This window comes from Oncorhynchus mykiss, chromosome 12 (genome assembly GCF_013265735.2).
Source record: "Oncorhynchus mykiss isolate Arlee chromosome 12, USDA_OmykA_1.1, whole genome shotgun sequence".
NCBI classification, from domain to species: domain Eukaryota; kingdom Metazoa; phylum Chordata; class Actinopteri; order Salmoniformes; family Salmonidae; genus Oncorhynchus; species Oncorhynchus mykiss.
This window is the reverse complement of record NC_048576.1, coordinates 72098014-72118580: the sequence shown is the minus strand read 5'-3', so window position 1 is coordinate 72118580 and position 20567 is coordinate 72098014. Positions and strand designations below refer to the sequence as shown.

General features: G+C 39.4%; 1 protein-coding gene across 1 annotated transcript; it reads left to right on the top strand.

Annotated features, from left to right (window-relative positions):
• The first annotated feature begins 2440 nt into the window (after window positions 1-2440).
• Window positions 2441-11478, top strand: uncx (UNC homeobox). Its single transcript, XM_021624940.2, has 3 exons — window positions 2441-2919; window positions 3423-3598; window positions 5326-11478. The coding sequence occupies exons 1-3, from the start codon at window positions 2664-2666 to the stop codon at window positions 6346-6348; spliced, it is 1455 nt and encodes a 484-aa protein (XP_021480615.1). The 5' UTR covers window positions 2441-2663; the 3' UTR covers window positions 6349-11478.
• Window positions 11479-20567: the final 9089 nt, after the last annotated feature.

Here is a 20567-nt window from a genome sequence, read left to right as displayed (position 1 = left end):
TCAAATGTGTGATTTATGCCAGTTGCTTTCAAATAATCGGAAATAAAAGATAGGCATTTCATGCCAATGGTTGACCTGCAGGTCAGGGATGGATGTGTATGGAGCTACCTTTTCCATCCGCATGTGGGTTTATCCAAGAAAGTCACTATTTAAGATCAGGTGGCAAAGGCAACAATAGGGTAGACAAATATCACATGAACCAATGCAGGTCTACTTGTCATATAGGCTAATATAAAACACTCTATAAAACACTCCTATAAAAGAAAAGGGTTCTAAAAGGGTTCTTCTGGGTTTTACCTGGAACCAAAAAGGGTTCTTCAGAGGGTTCTAATATGGAGAAAGCCTATGGGAACAGCCGAGGAACCATTTTAGGTTCTAGATAGCACTTTTTTTTCTAAGAGTCTATTGTTCTGCAGTTAGGGTGTTGACTCTGAGGCACTTTTCTATTATTTTACTGGACCTTTATGTCCTATCGACCAAGGCCAGTTAAATTGTTGATGAAACTCTTGAATTCAAATGAAAAGACAGGCCTGTAGCGGCATTGAATGCAAGCCTTGTTCGTCTTATTATCGGGTTAATTAAAGCTAGGATCTGACAATGTCACCCGGTTGTAGAAAAACGGATTTAAATGCAATGTCTCCCGGGACTGCGTGTCAAGGGCTGCTTTTCACTGAGCCCGTGCGCCTGGATGGGGTTACGATCCGAATTGACAAGAAGCAATTATTGAATTTTAGATGTTCAAAAAATACATGAATGGTTGGAATTATTCATAAAACATCTGTAAAACATGATAAACTTAGTTAAAATACAAAGAGAAGGGCATCTGAGCTAACTCTAACCACATCTTTGTAGGGGAGAGGGATAAAACGGCCAGATCCTGAGACATTTCTAAGGAGTTCATTAAAATGTACACATTGAAATGCAGAGAGGTGCTATATGGGCTTGAGGTCAAGTGACGAACGGATTATATACTTCCTCATAATAATATTAATTAAACAATTTGCATGCTAATAAGGTAACAATTATCACGGTTACTGTTGAGAGATTCGGGTTATTACAACACGCCAATCCGGGTGCCAAGGGTCAGGGAGTGAGTGGGGAGCGAAATTTCAACTCAGATTAGCATTATGACAGCACCAGACATGGGATAAATAAAGTAGAATAAATTTTCTCTGTAGCCTAAAGAGCAGAGAGACAGAACTACTATACCTACTTAGATAGGATTGATTCGCTTTATTCACAACACATTTCTTTACATTAGCGAGTGGGGCAACATGGACTAGTCCTATGAAGGTCTCCGGACAAATAGCATAATGTAACAAAAATGAATGGTTCGGAGCTTCCCCACAGTAGACTATGGTCAGATAGTTTTGTTAACCTTTTACACAATCATAATGTCCTCCGTTTTCACTGGAGTCTAGTCTATTAGTCTATTTTGAACTTCGAGAATAAATAACCTCTAGGCATATAAAGGTAAATATAATAAAAATGTTGAATATATATATATATATATATATATATATATATATATATATATATATATATATATATATATATATATATATATATATATATATATATAGATAGTAAGATAGATAGTTAGATAGATAGATAGATAGATAGATAGATAGATAGATAGATAGATAGATAGATAGATAGATAGATAGATAGATAGATAGATAGATAGATAGATAGATAGATATTAGATGACACACTGGTGCTGCACATCAAAGCTACAATGTTTTATTTGTTTGCCTCATAAAGACAGCATTTACCTGCCTACATGAGTTCAAAACTAGCCTACCCCAAAAAATATAACAATAACTACAAAACCGTATACACAAGAAGCTACTTTGTTAACCTGGGAAAAATTCTCACACGTTTCTAAATTAAGTCTCATTAATTACAGTATAAGTGCTGGGGAATAAGGGTTCACATTTCTTCCTAATATCGTTCCTCTTATTAGCAGAAGATTAATTAGTGTGTGATGTAATTAATAACTTAACATCTGCCTTTTTTCAATCAGCCTATCGACAGCAGGCTGAGGAGTCGATCGCCCCCTTTTATCAACATCCCGTTATATTGCACGCGAATTGGTTGTAGTCTCGAATAAAATTTGACAGCATTTGGATGATAAATGTCTTTGTGTAAAATTAGTGTATTTGTAACTCGGCATCGATTAATAGAGAGAGTAAAAATGTAAAACGCCATAACATGTTGACCAAAAACTGTGACTAGCCTCTCCGTCATTTTAGATGTGGGAGCGAGCGTTCGAAATTAGTCCATCTCTTTCACCTTTTACTGGGCTTCAATCTGATCACTCTCTCTTGGTGGTCCCCCGTGTAGTTGTGATGTAGTTCTTATCAAAGCCCTCCTGTCTTGTTGTGACAGCACTGATATTGTTTATTGAGGTGGATGTCAGGTTTAATTAGCAATCGATATGGAAAGCGTTTGCAGACCGCGCCTCTGACGTCATACTCGATTACCGTTTCTCATTGGTCTCAAATTCCCAAAGCCTAGGCTAATTATTGGAAGGTTCATGTTGATAAAGTACAGCTCATCCTTCCCTCCACACCATGTCCCCTCCTCGCTGGCCACTCTCACTGCATGCTTTTTAAATTCACACCACCAGCCTCCAGACGTCGTTTCCTTTTGCCTAGGAGATGATGGACAGCAGGATACTGGATCCACCTCATGCCCAGTTCGGAGGCTCTCTCGGCGGGATGGTGGGCTTTCCGTACCATCTAAGCCACCATCATGTTTACGAATTAGCCGGTCATCAACTTCAATCTGCGGCCGCAGTTCCTTTTTCAATAGACGGATTACTTAATGGTTCCTGCACAGCTTCAGTGGTTAATTCGAACCCCCTCTTGTCTGGCTGTGGTATGAATGGAGATAACCAGCAGTACAAGCTGACAGGTAAGCAAAACGAAATACAATACAAATCAAAAGGTTGGCTGTAGATCAAAGGACTAAACAAAGAACTGAAAGTGTCTGTATATCCTGTATATCCTCTCCATAAAGCGTTAAAGAGGGAATCCAAATCCTAAGAAACAAAGAAGCAGTCTTCTGCTTTCAAATGAGGCTTTATGCAATTCCTTTCAGTGGAGAGCAGCATACGAGCTCAGCTCCAAACGTGAAAACCCCTTGTGTTGTGACAGGGTGGGAAAAAAACAATCACAAATTCTCGATTGTTAGTAGAATGTTTTACTGTGTTATTGTTATCATTATCAGGATCAATATTGTGTGATTAATAGTCTATAATTACTACTATTTTCTTACCATCGAAAACGGACATAATAGCCTAATTTATTAGACGATATTTTATTAATTTCTTTATAAAAGACCACAGAAAGAACGTATCCTTGCAAAAATCATTCAGGCTACTTTTGCGACTCTCTTGTTTTTTATTCTCATGCTAGATTCGTGTGACCCAGACAAGGATAGCCCCGGTTGTAAGAGACGACGAACTCGCACAAATTTCACTGGTTGGCAACTGGAAGAATTAGAAAAGGCTTTTAATGAGAGTCACTATCCCGACGTGTTCATGAGGGAAGCACTGGCTCTGAGATTGGACTTGATAGAATCGAGGGTACAGGTAAATATCAACCATATCCACTTTTTGGCATTCACTGTTGTTGGTTTGTTATGATGTGTAGCTTAATGATTCTTAAACACTGATAGGCTGTTTGAACAAAGGAAAGTAGGCCTATTTATTCCCCATGTCTCTTACACAAATATATTACAATGGTCTCTTTTAGATATATAGTTGTCCTGTAATTCCTGTCTCTTTGTTGTTTTGTACTGTGACCAAAAACTCCACAGGGAGCTCCTGTAATATAGGCACATAGAGGCCTATTATAGTATGTGCAGTACGATGCCTCAATATATATATATATATACATACAGTACGATGCCTCAATAAATATATACATACAGTACGATGCCTCAATATATATATATATACACACATATATATATATATATATATATATATATATATATATATATATATATATATATATATATATATACATACAGTACGATGCCTCAATATATATATACATATACATGCTTAAAAACTGCAAACAGCAAATCCTTTTCACAATTTTAAAAAGGAAAACATTATCAAACGTGAATATGTATTTAAATAACACATTATACGATATATTTATAGAGAGATAGTCTTCGAAATCAAGGGTGATACGAGCAGCAAACCGAGTATAAAGAGGACCTCTGGTTCAAGGAGAAATACTTTAAATATGGCTAAGCCATGGAATGGTCAGTTCATTTGCTGTACCTGATATTAATATAAATTGTGTAGATTCAGTCGACAAGGCTATATTATTTGCACTCAGACATACTCAAAATTAATATATCTACATACATCTACGTATGCACATTGTCTTTCCTATATAAACCTATAAAACACCCAAGTATACACAAACATTTATGAACTTGAATATTGATACATTTTCAAGTCCTACATTTTTATAAAGGACACACCTTTCCCCCATCTCTCCTCATCAGTCAAATGTCCATGCACGTGGACTTATTATTGTGATCATTTGCACTTCTGATGTCAAACGCAAATGTATATAACACAAATGTATATTGTGTTATGCACAGAGAAAATTCAAAAAAATTGCTAAAGTGACATGACAAATATAGGACTAAACCAGCGTTTCTCAAACTCGGTCCTCGGGACCTCAAGGGGTCCACGTTCTGTTTTTTGCCCTAGCACTACACAGCTGAAATAATCAACTAATCATCAAGCTTTGATCATTTGAATCAGCTGTGTAGTGCTAGGGCAGAAAACAAAACGTGGACCCCTTGAGGTCCCGAGGACCGAGTTTGAGAAACGCTGGTTTAGTCCTATATTTGTCATGTTACTTTAGCAATTTTTAGGCAGTTAAGTGTTGGGGAAATTTTGAGTATTTGTAACTATATTAAACCATTTATTATTATGCATTTGATTGGGACACAAGGGCCCATCATAAGCGAGATATATGTTTTCATGGAGCATTTTCCAGATCAGACAGACAGCATTTAACTTTTAATTGAATAACGAAGAAGGCATAAACACACGGAATAATTGTAGGCCTAGTCGAATTGGAAAATAAATATGGTTATTTTTGTCATCGCATCTGATAATAAATAATTGTAGGCCTACAAGCAAGGGGCATTGCTCTTTGGTACAAAACATTATTCCAATGGTTCACACAAATATTAGCCTAAATTATTATTAGGCCTATGTATTTTTTTAAGAGAGTGGACATCTTCTTTTTGAACATGCGTAACATGATTTGTTTCTCTAATATTCAGGTATGGTTCCAAAATCGTAGAGCTAAGTGGAGGAAAAAAGAAAACACAAAGAAGGGTCCAGGGCGACCAGCTCACAACTCCCACCCAACAACATGCAGTGGAGAGCCCATGGACGCGGAGGAGATCGCCAGGCGAGAGCTGGAGAGGATGGAGAAGAAGAAGAGGAAGCAGGAGCGAAGACTGTTGAGGTCCCAGAATAAACTTTTGTCAGGGGACCTATTTCACACCCCAGGATCTGACAGTGACAGTGGAGTGTCACAAGTGACAGACAGTGAACAAAATCCACATTGTGACTCTGTAGGCCGAAACCAAACCCAATCGAGCTGTGACCAAACACCACAAACCCTCCAGAACCAAAGACACTTGAACCAAGATGCTGGTGGATCCGAGCTGGACTCGTCCGACAGCAGTCAACAGTCAAGCATGTGCGCCAATAGCAGAGTCTCCAACCTTCAGAAACTGAACCCATTCAGCGTAGAAAGCCTTCTATCCGACTCCAGACCAAGGCGCAAACCGAACATAGATGGATTTTCTGCCTTACCCTCCTCGCGGCCTTTGATAGGGAAAGGACATTTCTTACTCTATCCTATCACCCAGCCGCTTGGATTCATTGTTCCTCAGACTGCTTTGAAGACAACACCACCAGACTCAGATGCTGACAACTCCACACAAAGAACCCCAGTGAATGACAGCAGCTTATCTGCCAATACTGGACATAAAAACAATAAGGAGTCCAACAATCTCAACGACGCGAAAGCAATCAAAGTGCAGGTCAACTTTACCGCGAAAAATACTAGTTCCCCACAGAACAGCCCAGGCCATGTTACCTTTTCCAGTAGAAACTGTAGTCAGTCTTCAGCCAGTTGTAGTGCAACATATTTCCAAGATGATGATGATTCAAAGTATCTGCCATTAGACAAAAAAGAGCAGTCTGTAAAAGACTACCCAGAGAGTTCCGAGTCTGTGACAACCAACTGTCCACCAGAGACAAAGACAGAGACTCAAGATGTCGATATGGAATAATAGACCTATAGGTGAGAAACAATATTGATAGCGTCAACAACACCTTTCATTTGCCCAAAGCTCAATCACGTCTTAGAATATAAATTCTCATTTTACAGATGACATATATAGCCTATTTTCTGATGATGATGGGTTATAACTGTGTGTGTGTTTGTTGCGTGCGTGCGTGTATATGTGCACGTGTGTGTGTGGTGGTGGTGGTAGTAGTACAAGCCCCCCCCGCCCCCCCCCCCCCCCCCCCCCCCCCCCCCCTGTGTAACGAACTGTAAAAATACATAAAAACCACAAAAATCCTCAAAGGCTGTAAAAAGTATTATAATATTTATATATGTAAGGTTTTCATAAATAAATCGATTGTATACAATACATCCAAACCGTGTGAGACCTTAAATAGCCCGTATAGTGGGTATAGGTAGCGCTTTCTGCTAAAATCTGATGTTGTATTTTGTGTATTGCTTTAACAAATTTATTCATCTATAAGCCTCACTGAAATGAGGTTACGAGCCGGAGGCGAAAGGACCCGCTCGACTCCTGCAGAGTTTTGATATGAAAGTAATTATTTTCCCGGTGGCTACTGCAGGGATTCAGTTTATTTTAGCCCAAAGGGTTATTATACATTACCGATTTCTAGTGATATGAAATCACATAAACTTCCAAGAATAATAGAATTAGCATGAAAGGCTGGGGTGTCAAATTGAAATACGAAAATAATAGCCCCGGCAGCTGGGAGTGTGTTTGTGCATATTGGATAGGAGATGGGAATTCGTGGGGCGGAATTTTCATGAGCTTTTCACTTTGTCAGGGCCCTTGTAGCCGGCTATATTAAGATAGATGTTCGATGATATCCCTCATTGTTCTGTCGCTTACATTGATGTTTCTGTGTTATCAGCCTATTGATCATGCGTCGGCTGTAATAGGACGGGCGAAGCAAACGTGCCTATTTACAATAGCAGAACACATTTGTTCTAATAGGGTTGGCGGTCCCCAGGGATGCTATGCAGGCTCGGGGACATCTGCGCCATGGCAATATTAGCAATGTTGACCAGATAGATTTAAAATCGAGGTAAGAAAGGAAAGACTATTCACATCGCATACAGCTTGTTTTACAAGATAGGGCCTATAGGTATAACGCACGTGAAAATGCCCTCAATAACACGAACATCTAAATCCTAAAAATGGAAAACATCCATTCCAGTGTGTCCTTAAATACCCAGAGTTCCTGCTACTCTTTTAGGGTCTTGATTTGCAAATAAATTGAAAATAATCAGAGGGGCAGCTTTACATCTGAGCCGGCGCAAATGAATTTCTGAGCCTGTGTCCCTTTCATAATATTTACATAATTTTCACCCGATGACTGCTGTTTGCTCAGAGGAAGCAATGACTTATTGGGTGTGGGTGAAGGGGGGCTTTTGGTATAAGAGACAGGCAAAAGTGTATAGGGAAAGGGAAAATTTAATCTCAACAGAGAGTATATAGGCCTATGGCAGAGACAGAAAGTCAATAAGCTAATGAATAACTTATTATTTGATGAAAACAGATCCAAATACAATGGCCCTTGGAAGTCCTCAACCCAACAAAGATAATACTTTTAACTTTTATTAAATATATATTCCTATACCCGACATAATATTTAAAGACATTATCTTCTTATTCAGCCAGCCGCAGCCTGTCCAGCTCCCTATTGAGCTTTATTTCTGTCAATGAGTTGCCATTTCGGATAGGCCATTTGGAAATTAGAGTTCTCTGGATGTGTCCTTCAATATATATATATATATTTTGTGTGTGTGTCTTATTTGGAGCGTATGTTGTATGGTAGGGGGTGTTCATGTTTAATTCATTAGCATACCGAACAGGAGTATCGTGGCTGCACACTGGTGGCCTTAAGGTGAAATTAGCGATTTGCTTAAGTAGTTAAGCTTTTTTTTGCCTGAGAGCTGCACGCTGTATGATTCAAGACAAACTATCAATCGATATGGCCCAGGCAGCCTCCAGGAAATGTGTCCTCCATGAATCATACTTTATGAATTCAATTTCTACCCGGAGAAATTTTCAATTTGAACGCCGGATCATTATGGGAGAGTGTAAATTGTTTTTGCTCTATTATGCATCGGACGCCATCATTTTTCTTTCTAATTACGGAGGTGTCAGGTCGGGCTGTCATGCAGGCGCTGATTTTCAATTTAACTGATCATCATGCATTCATTTTCCCATTTGATAAATCTGCTATCTCGACGCCTCTCCATGCCTGGAATGCTAAAAGAGAGACACAGACTGGCAAAGTAATAGAGGCGTATATGCAGCAATAAGTGCAGATCAGGCAGCTAATTTAGCACCTCCTGATATTTCATTTCCATTTTTCATTTTCAACTCTCAAAGGAGGGAAAAGCAGCCCAAAGGCAGAACTCTCGTTCGCATTCAGCATCAGAGAGGGAAAAAAGACTACGAAAAAGCTTGTTTTCAACGACACATCCAAATTGGGATATCAAGCTTAATTAATGCTAATTGAGTTTCTCAATACGTGTTATTTTTATTTAATAGAAACAAATTTGCGCAATTAATTATGAGCGTGATATCAAGAACCTCATTTGCAACATTCTCTTTTCCCTCCCTCGCAGCTTTGAGTAAATTAACTTATTTTGTCATTTGCCATTTTTTTTGCAAATTAAGGGGGTGAACCAGGAATTATGCCATTGACATTATTTAAGAATGAAAGAGGCACACTGTTTATATTTTTACAACATGCAATGTTCATAGCACACACCAATGCCGAACTTAACAACATAATTATACAGATATGCCTACGAATAAATTACTTGTCCATTTACGTTGTTTTTCTTCAGCATTGCATGGGCCTATTGGTGTTAGAAATGAGTGAGTGTAACATCAATTTTTATTCATGAAGCAATTCATTAATTGTTGTCTCATCGTTTAATTTGTCACAGTCATAACTATTTGAAGCTGGCTAGTACACATGATTATAGAAATGAACACAACGAAAATTGTGTTTAGTGACCTGCTAATTCATTGGTTTTGTAGATTATAGGAATGTTATTAAGCACTTTTCCTTATACATTTTCCAAGATCATGTTTCCTAACAAGCCTTATGATACTTTTGAAGATTCTTTGAGTTTCTAAGTGGTTATTCACGTATTGTTGCTAGAGGTTTTCTACAAACTTGTCACTAATAGTATCTGCTTAGCAGGGCTTTGTTTCAGTAGCTGGAAATGAGCATGAATGTAGAAGGACTGTGCCAAATCCATTCAAGATTAGAATGATCAGTCATACACTACAGACATCAAATTACCAATTAGTTTAGCTATTCGATGTGGATCTATAGATAGTCCTACAACATAGTTTAGTATATGCGTAAATGACTTGCAGATGTGAGCCTATATTTTTTATAATAATCAAACATTGCAAATGTACACCAATAATATTAGGCTACAACAACCCATAGACAAAACATGGCAAGTAATTTCATTTCCACGTGACTCAAAATCAATTTAGGCATTGACCGTAAAACAATGCACATGCCTATGATAATCCTATCCCACGTTTGCTTGGCCGAGATAAGAGCGATTAAGTCTGTCGGTCCATTAATAAGCATGCGATGTAATAAAATCCTAAAAAAGCATGGCGGAGTTGCTCCAGGATAGGAGCCAAATGTCAAGTAGCATTTTAAGCGATTGTGTTAAAGATCCAAGTGCCAGTGTTTCTCTTTGGGTATCACTGGGACAGAAGGAAGTCCCCTTCATTCTCTCATTCAGCCTCACTGAATTAGCTAAACTACGGTGGTAGCCTAAACTAAAATGACTTCAATTTGACATAAAGTCATTGGCTGCATTGTTGAGATTAGTCGATCATAGTCGATCATGAACAATGCACTACTAGCCTATAGCACAAACTACAACATGTCTTATAGAGCATCCAGTACAATCAAAGCGTGACAAGAGAGAAGCCAGCAGTCTTTTTTGTAGCTATTGGCCAAGACAAAAACATAGGCTACTATAAGTAGAATGTTGGCTCTACACTCTTAGAAAAAAGGGTTCCAAAATGATTATTCGTCGTCCCCATTGGAGAACCCTTTTTGGTTCCAGGTAGAACACTTGGGTTACATGTAGAACCGTTTGTGGAAAGGGTTTTGGGTTCCATGTAGAACCCTTTGTGGAAAGGGTTTTACATGGATCCCAAAAAGGTTCTACCTGGAACCAAAAATGATTCTTAAAAGGATTCTCCTATTTGGGGACAGCCGAAAAAACCATTTTAGGTTCTAGATTGCACCCTTTTTTTTCTAAGAGTGTAGAGATGTGTGAAGATGGAAATATTCTATTGAAATGTTAATGTCTGTTGTGTAATAGGCCCACCCATTTGAAGACCTTCTATAACATTTAATTATCTCATCATCTCAACTGTCGCCTGTCGGCTTTATCTGCAAATTCACGCTTGGAAAGTACAGGCAGTGGGGGACTGAATTATACTCTATCCATCTGTCATATCAACCAACTACATCAAACCATGTGGGAAACAATAAAGGCAACCACCTAGAATTATTCCGTTTTTGTAAGGTTTGAGTTATAGGCCTAGCGCCAATCTGCTTTCAGCTACATTCAATATGCCCCAAAATGCTTCTTCTATAGCAAACGCATCTTGTCATATCCAGATGTAGACATTCTGGTTTACATTTGAGGCGTTTACCATCCATTATTTTGACCTGGAATGGATCAACATCATAAACATGACCCAGAAATTAACACCAACTCCCTTGGTCATTGTGGTTATTAAATATCTAACAGCCTGTGACTGCAACCCTGCTCTTCTCTGCTAATTATCACCTTGTGAAAAGTGTTTCATTAGCTTTTTTTCATTTAATGAACCAACCACGGAATTCCAGCCAAATAACTAATAAGGGGTCTTCCTCAAAGTCATGAGTAATGACATTTAACATAGGCCTATGTATTATAGATAGACCTATAGCTTATTCAGCTTATCTAGCCACTCTCAGCTCATGTGTGATATGGAGGGATGTACTTCCTCAGTGGACCCATATGTCAACACCCACAGATGTGGTGCTTTAAAAAGATCACTCAATCGGTTTCCAAATCCATTCAGCCAACAAAAAAAAAAAAAAAAGGAAACCTACATGGAATCGACAAGGTGCTGCCACACAAGGTCTTATTTGCTTGACTCTTTTTGCACCCAGAAATGATATCATGGGTTACATGTAATGAATGGAACGTGCATTTGATTGTATGGCGTTACATGACCAACACCATCCAGCACACATATGCACAATCCACCTGGGTGATACCTACTGTATATAGAAAGCATTTTATGTTTTGAAGCTAGGTTACATTCAGACAGCTTACAGGGCTTTCGCTCCCCACCATCACATGTTTTTTTTTTTTTACCTGTGTTGATATGCCACAATGAAGACTAACCACTTTGTGGGGGTTTCTAGAGAACGGTGTAAACAGGCATTTTCCTCTCCCGACTTCCCAGGGAACCTGCGACCCAGAGGTTAATGAAGCGTGAAGTGTGAAAACTTCCCGAGATGGGATGAGTTAAACAGTGTCCTCAGATGTTAAGGCAACACTGTCCAAATCTATTTGTGGATGTCAGCTCTTTTCATACGCCTCAAATCAGTCTATTTCAGAAGGTGAACAAGCCCCATCTATAGATCTTGGCACTTTTCAATCTAGAGGGCTCTTATCTTTTAGTATACTATCGCAAAGTAAAGTAATATATGTGTGTTGTCATTGAATACCCTATGAGAGATTGAATTGAAAGTTCATTAGTTAATTGAATACAGTCAGAGGGCGAAAGCGAAATGGGTAAATGTTGTGGTTTTATTATAAGACTTCAACACCATGATCATTTCAACATCTCTGTTTGAATGTACGTTTGACATCTAACATTGCATACTGATCATCTCAGAAACTGTATTGTAATCAATAGGATGTAACACTAACAAAGTTCACTATTATGAGCTTGATCTCCATATGCTTTGTTGATGATCACCGTACTTCAAAAGAGGAATACACTGAGATATCATTTCCAATGACTGAACTACACTGTAATAAAACAATTCTGAAAGCTCGTAAAAATGGAGCTTAATCTCCTGTGGCATCTTGGATCTGTCACTACAAGTCAAATATCCAGATAATAGTAGAAGTGTGTGTGTGTGTGGGGGGGGGGGGGGGGGGGGGGGGTACTTTTCAGTTTCAGTTCTAGACCTTAGCTGCCCTTTGGAGTGAGCCTTCAGTTGCACCCTTTGGAGTGTGCCATCAGTTGCACAGTGGTCATTAAAGTAGGCTGCCGTTCTGCTGGAGGTTAGTCTCTGTTTAATGATTTGATAGGTGGACTGTTTTCATTGATTTGGGTCAAGCCAAACATAGCAGGACATGAGAGAAATTGCCATAGGGTGTAGTTAACCCAAGGATAATTAGTTATTATTTCAGCCCTTAAACTGCATTAACCTTTTCCATTTCATACAGGGGATTGGTTCTGATCACACTGCCAGGCAGTGTTCCATCCTCCATCAAAAGTTAGCTATAAAAACCATTACTCAGAACACACCTCAACAGAGAGATTGTCTCCCTGAGTAGTCCCATCAAAGCATCTTCTCCAGCTTTTTACTTCTAACTATCCTTTTAGAAATGTCCCCAAAATGCACAGTTGTTAACAACATAAGTCAGCTCCAGCAAATTACAGAGGTGTCAGAGGTTGGTTAAAAAAAAACGTAACAATACTCATCGGTGTTGTTTATCAAAGTTACTCATCCTCATGGTCTCGATACATAATTACTTTTAAATAACATCCCTCACAATCCGAACTAAACAGAGCATGGGCTGGTGTTAGTGATCTTATTTCAGCCTGCAGCGTAAGTCTTCTTTAGCTAATAGGCATTTTCTGGTTGCAATTAAACTGGTCGGCGTGAAGGTCTTGACATGTCCTCCAAAAGGCTAGTCACCAACCCCCAGCTCTCTCCTTCCTTTCGTCATTAAAGTGGTATTGCAAATGCTCTTTACACATCAAGGCCAAGACCTCAGATTTGACTTACTACATGCACATTATTTCATCCTTGGACCCCTGGTAGTACTGACATGTACAATTCTGTCATTAATGCGGCAGGAAGCTCAGGGATGGACCAGACACAGGGTTTCACTTGAGGTCCAGTTTTTTTTAATGGGCCAGGGGAAATAGGGTCTAACTGGGCACGAAATGTCACTATCAAAGTGTCCTGTAGACTGTAGAGGAGGAGCATGTTATGCCTCTGTCGCCAGTCCGATCGATCACATTAGAGCAAAGGAAGTGGGGAAGATCTGACAGGCCAGAAACACTTCAATACTGACACACTCTGTCTGGGAGCTTCAGGCACACTTCTTGAAATAAAAAGAAAGCCTCATACCAGCCCTGTAAGTGGGTGTGATTAGGCATAAAGGATCCCATTGTGCAAAGGCTGGAAGAAAATTAGAAGTGATAGTGGGACAGAATCAATGCTGTTTTCCTCTCAGAAGTGTGACCATATCCATCAACAACCACCAAGATGTCTAAGGATCGCTTCCCTACCGAACACCTTATCGACGGCTAGAGGAAGAACCTGAGGAAGGAACCTTTTAAGACATAACATTCATTTCAGCGCTATCGATAAGCAGGCCAGCCTTTCAAAATAACCGATTATGGCACAGGAGAAATAATTAAAGCACCACCTACAGCTTTTTAAGCCTAATAAATGGGGAGTTGGAGGACATACATTTACTGAACAAATTGAGGTTCTCTCCAGCAGGCAGGCTCCCAAATAGGAATTCAATTAAAAGTAATATATGTAAAGTAGATATCAGTAGGAATTTTAATGCACACTGGTATGCAACTGTGAAGAACAAACATGGATATATTACTTTAACCCGAGATCCCATATGGAAATTCAAATAGAGCTGGTGTTGAAAATTCAAGCATTCACAATAGATTTGCACAGAGACATTCCAATCACTTGGGCTATAACAATGTCCACTAAAATTTGCAAAACAAAGCCCACTAAAATCTAATAATCACATTTGGTATGAAACTCAATCTTAATGGCATACTCATGGATAAATTAACAAGACAGCATAGGGGGCAAAACTGTATAGAAGCCACTGCGTTAGGGCTTCTCACATTTCTCTCAGTGCTACGCCATACGCCAAGGTTAGTTTTGGCTGTGCAAGGCTGCAGTTTGACTCACTAATCCAATGTGTTTGCCAGCTTTGGGCCACCCTCTGTCCAGGAGGTACTGTAATCCTTAGTAATACTGACGGAGCGCGCACAGAGCAGGATGGCTTCTGATCGGGAAATATTGACTGTAATAATTTGTTGCTCGTTCCCAGAAGGTGCACCAGCCATGTTTAATCAACAAACAAAACACCCAATCTAACCCTAACTGGGCTGCCACCCTTTGTGGATCCAGTAGAACAAGTGGCTGCGTGACAACATTTACCCCTCGTTAATTGATAGTTTATGGAGATCCTTATTGTATACTTGTATGGTGGAGTGAAATAAAGACTTTGCTTCTCAGTACTAGCCTAGCCCATGGCTAGGCCATAATGTTACTGAATTGAAGGGAGTTTAGGTGAATGGGCCAAGCAATTGGTCTTGTGGTCCTGCTCTTTAACTGTACCTATGTGCTGCTTCTCTTCTGGTCAGGTTTAGTAACCTATTACACTGTAAAACCTTCCCCTGTACATTTACAGCATTATACTGGCACCACAGTGACCAGCTTCATACTGTCATTTTGCTTTACAGCAGAGATGCTGTAATATGTTTTACAGTACTATTTTCCTTACTGTAAAGACATATTACACCATCCTTACTGTGAATTTACAGGGATGCTGTAATGTTTTACAGTAAGGAAAATAGTACTGTAAAGCAAAATTACAGTATTAAGCTGACAACTCTGGTGCCAGGATAATGATGTAAATGTACAGTGAAATTCTACCTCAAATCTAAATGTTGGAAAAACAATACCTTTGTACGTAAAATAAATGTATTCAAATAGGCAACAAAATTCAAAACAAATGAACAACACAATTGACAATAGAAGTAACAAGAAGTTACCACATGTGTAACCAAATAAGAGAATCATTACAACACTAGTGTAAAAACTATATTGTGTGCCTGTGCATTGGGGCTGTGGAGAAGAGAGAGACAAAGAGGGAGAGGGAGACGGAGTTAAAATTGGGATTGGGTACAGTCCTAGATCTTCCGATTCAGATCTCCTAGCTCCAACAAACAGAACTAAGTGAAATAAAACAAGGAAAATGGTAATAAGAAAAATAGAAATAGTACTATATATACTACCGTTCAAAGTTTAGGGTCACCTAGAAATGTCCTTGTTTTTGAAAGAAAATAATAATAATTATCCATTAAAATAACATCAAATTGATCAGAAATACAGTGCAGACATTGTTAATGTTGTAAATGACTATTGTAACTGGAAACGGCAGATTTTTTATGGAATATCTACATAGGCGTACAGAGGTCCATTATCAGCAACCATCACTCCTGTGTTCCAATGGCATGTTGTGTTAGTTAATCCACGTTTATCATTTTAAAAGGCTAATTGATCATTAGAAAGCCCTTTTGCAATTATGTTAGCACAGCTGAAAACTGTTGTCCTGATTAAAAAAGCAATACAACTGACCTTCTTTAGACTAGTTGAGTATCAGGAGCATCAACATTTGTGGATTTGATTACAGGCTCAAAATGGCCAGAAACAAAGACCTTTCTTCTGAAACTCGTCAGTCTATTCTTGTTCTGAGAAATTAAATGAAGGCGAGAAATTGCCAAGAAACTGAAGATCTCGTACAATGCTGTGTACTACTTCCTTCACAGAACAGCGCAAACTGGCTCTAACCAGAATAGAAATAGGGGTGGGAGGCCCTGCTGCACAACTGAGCAAGAGGACAAGTACATTAGAGTGTCTAGTTTGGGAAACAGATGCCTCACAAGTCCTCAACTGGCAGCTTCATTAAATAGTACCCCACAAAACACCAGTCTCAACGTCAACAGTGAAGAGCCAACTCCGGGATGCTGGACTTCCAGGCAGAGTTTCTCTGTCCAGTGTCTGTGTTTTCTTTGCAACTCTGCCTAGAAGGCCAGTATCCCCGTGTCGTCTCTTCACTGTGCCGCCAGTATCCCAAAGTCGTCTCTTCATGAATCTGCACTCAGTGTTTTCTCTATGGCACTCAGAGGCTGTGATACAGCCTATAATCACAATAGTCTCTCTGTGCTGATTTTCTAGGTTGCACAGCTAGATATCTACAACAAATTTAGAGCAGACTGAAATGGCTTTTGTCAACTCGAGCTAGCTAGCTAGCAAAATGTTAGCCTGCTATCTAGCTAGGTTAGCTAAGGAAACATGCGGTAATTCAATGTTGTCTAGCAATAAATATGCTTTATAACAAGGCACCTACCCAGCAGCTGCTGAAAATATTATTCCATTTCACAGCCACTTCAAGAAGATATTTACTAAAATAGTCTGAGTTTCATGTGTCTCGCCCGACACCATGAGGTTGACACCTGAACTGGATCATTTGAATCTACTGTAGGCATACACTATTACTGTAAAGAAATACAGTATGTTAGAGTAATATTTACAGGAGGCTTCTGAATTCCAGTTATTTTAAGCATTTTACCCATAATACAGTGCAATCTACAGCATGAACACTGTAAAACACATTTATGGTATTACACTATGCATTCTACAGTGTTTTACTGTTGAAATAATAGAAAAGTCTTACAGTGTATGTGGATTTGGCTGTACATATCTGCAGTTGATCCATAGATGCAGGCAGCCCCTATAGGCTGTTGACCTCTAGCTATATCTGCATCTCGGGTGGCACCATATCCCCTGTATAGTGCACTACTTTTTGACCAGAGGCCTATGGGCCCTGGTCGGGGTTGGTGCACTTTGTGGGGAATGGGGTGCCATTTGAGAAACGCTGTATATATCACTCCCTTAATGAATTCAGAGGAGAAGGGCTCTACCTAAACAATATATTGTCTGGGTTATTTATTGCTAATCCTGCCTCCTCCTCTGTTAAGTTCCACGCTTTCTTTTCTCTGGTCGTCTCCTATGTGAATCCAACATGGAAGACATGTATCTCAATCAGTATTGTTCTTTTCCTTTCTTTGTCCTCTGCCCTCTTGGGAATGTCATGAACATGCTGACTATTTGTATTAACATGATTTAGAAAATGTATTGAACATATATAATTGCTAAGCTATTGTTCAAAGGAGGTAATTTAAATAAATGACAACACATCCGTAAACTCCTTTACAAAGGCTTGCTTTGTCATAGGAGATATGGGCTGTGTGCATGTTCAAGATATCTTCAACTACAAAAGCACTTTTCCATTAAGGAACAAAAAATGAGCAGAGAAAATTGTTCCTTGAATTTCTTTGGGCAGATAAGGATTCTTATCTTTATCAGCAGTTAATCTTCTGAGGTCAAGATTAAAGGGAAATGTGAAGTGAACCCCTAGTGTCCCCAATTAAAAAAAGAAAGAAAGCAAGGGAGAGGGAGAGAAAGAGAGAAGTAGACTCTGCCATAGATTAGCCTGTTCTCCAGTCCCCTAAGTACTGTAGAGAAATAGAAAACAACACAATTAAATTATGACACCTGACACTTAGACCTCACTTCAGTGAAAATGGACTAACTGTAGAATGTGAGATACTGTCAGCCGATTAATGTGTGATCACACACATTAGCACCTCTCCAACACGACATTTTCTGATGGCTTCCCCCCCCCCCCCCCCCCCCCCCATTTTGAGCTACCCATGGACATCAGCTACTCAAGAACATGTCTCTAAAATGTGTCCTCTCATGAGCTTGGGGAACAATCATATGTTAGAGGTAAACTGATTGCACGGATTGCGATCATATCTAAAGCAAGTGTTGACTGACAGATGGACTGTACAAGCTTCATTCTCTCCAACATACATGGAAAATAGCAATTAATGCACTATATATAATTACTTCAGTAAACATAAATTCAATGGACTTAAAGTAAGAATGCATGTTCCAAAAGTCATAAGACAATCAAACAAGCTGTTGTGACGTTATTAAAGGTTACATGTTTATGCTAGAGAGATTGAATGCACCTGAGTTACTTTAAAGCCAGGCCACAGTATCTTGACATTGAAATAGGCCAATATTTACCCTTCACGCCTGGTGTTATGGGGTCAGTCCTTTACATTAGTTACAGTAGAAAATGAAATATTTAAAATGGGCATCCTTTCCATCTCTAAATGGAGAGAAAGCATGTTTAACCATTAGAGTCGGAGCGCCCACACATATTACAATACAAACAACACCTACACAAGCCCACTCAGAATAACAGCACACACTTCAATATCAACACGAGACATGATTCAACTGGTAGTCCATGTGATCTCAAAGCAGTGCAACACATTTAATTGCTGTCACCTGAGGTCACGAACAAGCAGGAACCATTTCTCTTCTGGAACCTTCCCTGAAGATTTCTTCGGCTGGACATCTCACACCGGTGCCATACAGTGCCCATTACATTGCCCCTTTACTGGAGAAGTTTATATTCATAAGGAGAGCAAGGAGGGGAGGGAAATATTGTCACTCACTATTTTGCACAACTGGTAATTAACAGTGTAACATTTAACAATTTTTACAGCTTGGAGTGCAAATAAGCAAAATACTGGGAAGTAATTGAGTAAGTGCCCACTGACATCACTGCTCACTTAAGATAAGCCAGGCAATATGATACAATCATGGCTGGGGAAGGATATGGCTAGTGAGTGAGGGAATGTGTTTAGGACACTATAGGCCTACCACAGCAAATCTGTTACGTTAATTACAGCCCTATTCTCACAACCTCTAAATTAGCTGGGCTAAAATTATCTGCATTTGTGGAAAAGTGAAAGGAATCAATTTGCATGCCAAACGTGACCCTGCAAATTTGATGAAGGAGGGTGTGTTAATATTTTCCCATTAAAGATGAATGGAGGTCAATTTGGCCTGACTAGATCTTCTAAAAGGAAATATTTGAATACCGTTCCATTGCATAGAAAACCAGACTTTGTTTAACACCAGCTGCTACTGGCAATCTGCATCGGAGAGATTTCACAATGTCCACCTAACGACACAGCTTGAAACAGTCATGACAAAACAGTCAATAACACTTAGTTTGTTTCTTTCCCTGGTTGTGTGTGACATACGTTTGCTGAAGCTCTATCACGAAGAGATGCAAATCTAAACATTCATCAATCAGAGCATTTTGTCACAGAAAGTTGATCAATCATCCCCAGTACTATATATCTTAATAGTGTGAAAAGAGTGTGATTGTGCTTGAGATAGGCAACGAAAGTGGAAGGGAAGGGAAGGGAGAGTCAATCCTCTTGCTCCAGTGGTCCATGGTAGATGGATGATTCCTCAAGGTAAATTTTTTAGTTCAGTTGAGCTACATTGATTTGGCAGCATCGGGTGGATGTCACACATGCACTGAACAATGCTCAATGACTTTGCTATCCTATTCCCATTTAAATTGCCTCTACTTTTCCTTTCTGACACCTGTTTAAATCAATGTCTTCCTCTGCAGGTCATGGGCTGAATGTACTAAGGCTCCCACCGACCACCTCTCAAATCCACTAAAATCAACACAATAATTGAAATATTTTCAAGCTGATTACACCGAGGCCCGGGGCTCGGCTGGTTGCTAAGAATACGCTCCCTGGTTGCTAGCGGGAGTAAATCATCTTGCATTATTTGATTTTTGTTACTGATATGAAACCACTAGTCCCTCGATTAAATGTCTCACAGTCAACCACCTAGGGGACAGAGGGGAGAGACAAAATAAAATAGTCACTGTGAACCTGTCAAATAGGATCTCTAACTTCCCCTTTCTCAGGGCTTCACACATCTACCTGTTTATGTTTGTTCCAGTTGAAATAACAAGAGCTCGGCCGGTTAGAGTGTGATTGAGGAAAAACAGGACAGACATGGGGAAATGTCAGCAAATCACACATCAATCTTGGGTTTGGTTAAGATCATTAGATATTCTAAGTGATCCGCCTAGCCCTTATATCTACACTGATTGTATACTCTAAAAACATGATATTGGACAAGGCTTAATGCAGTTTGTATGACACAAAATAGCGAAGGCCAAAGACTGAGGTCAAAACATTGATACAATACATACAGAAGTGCTCCC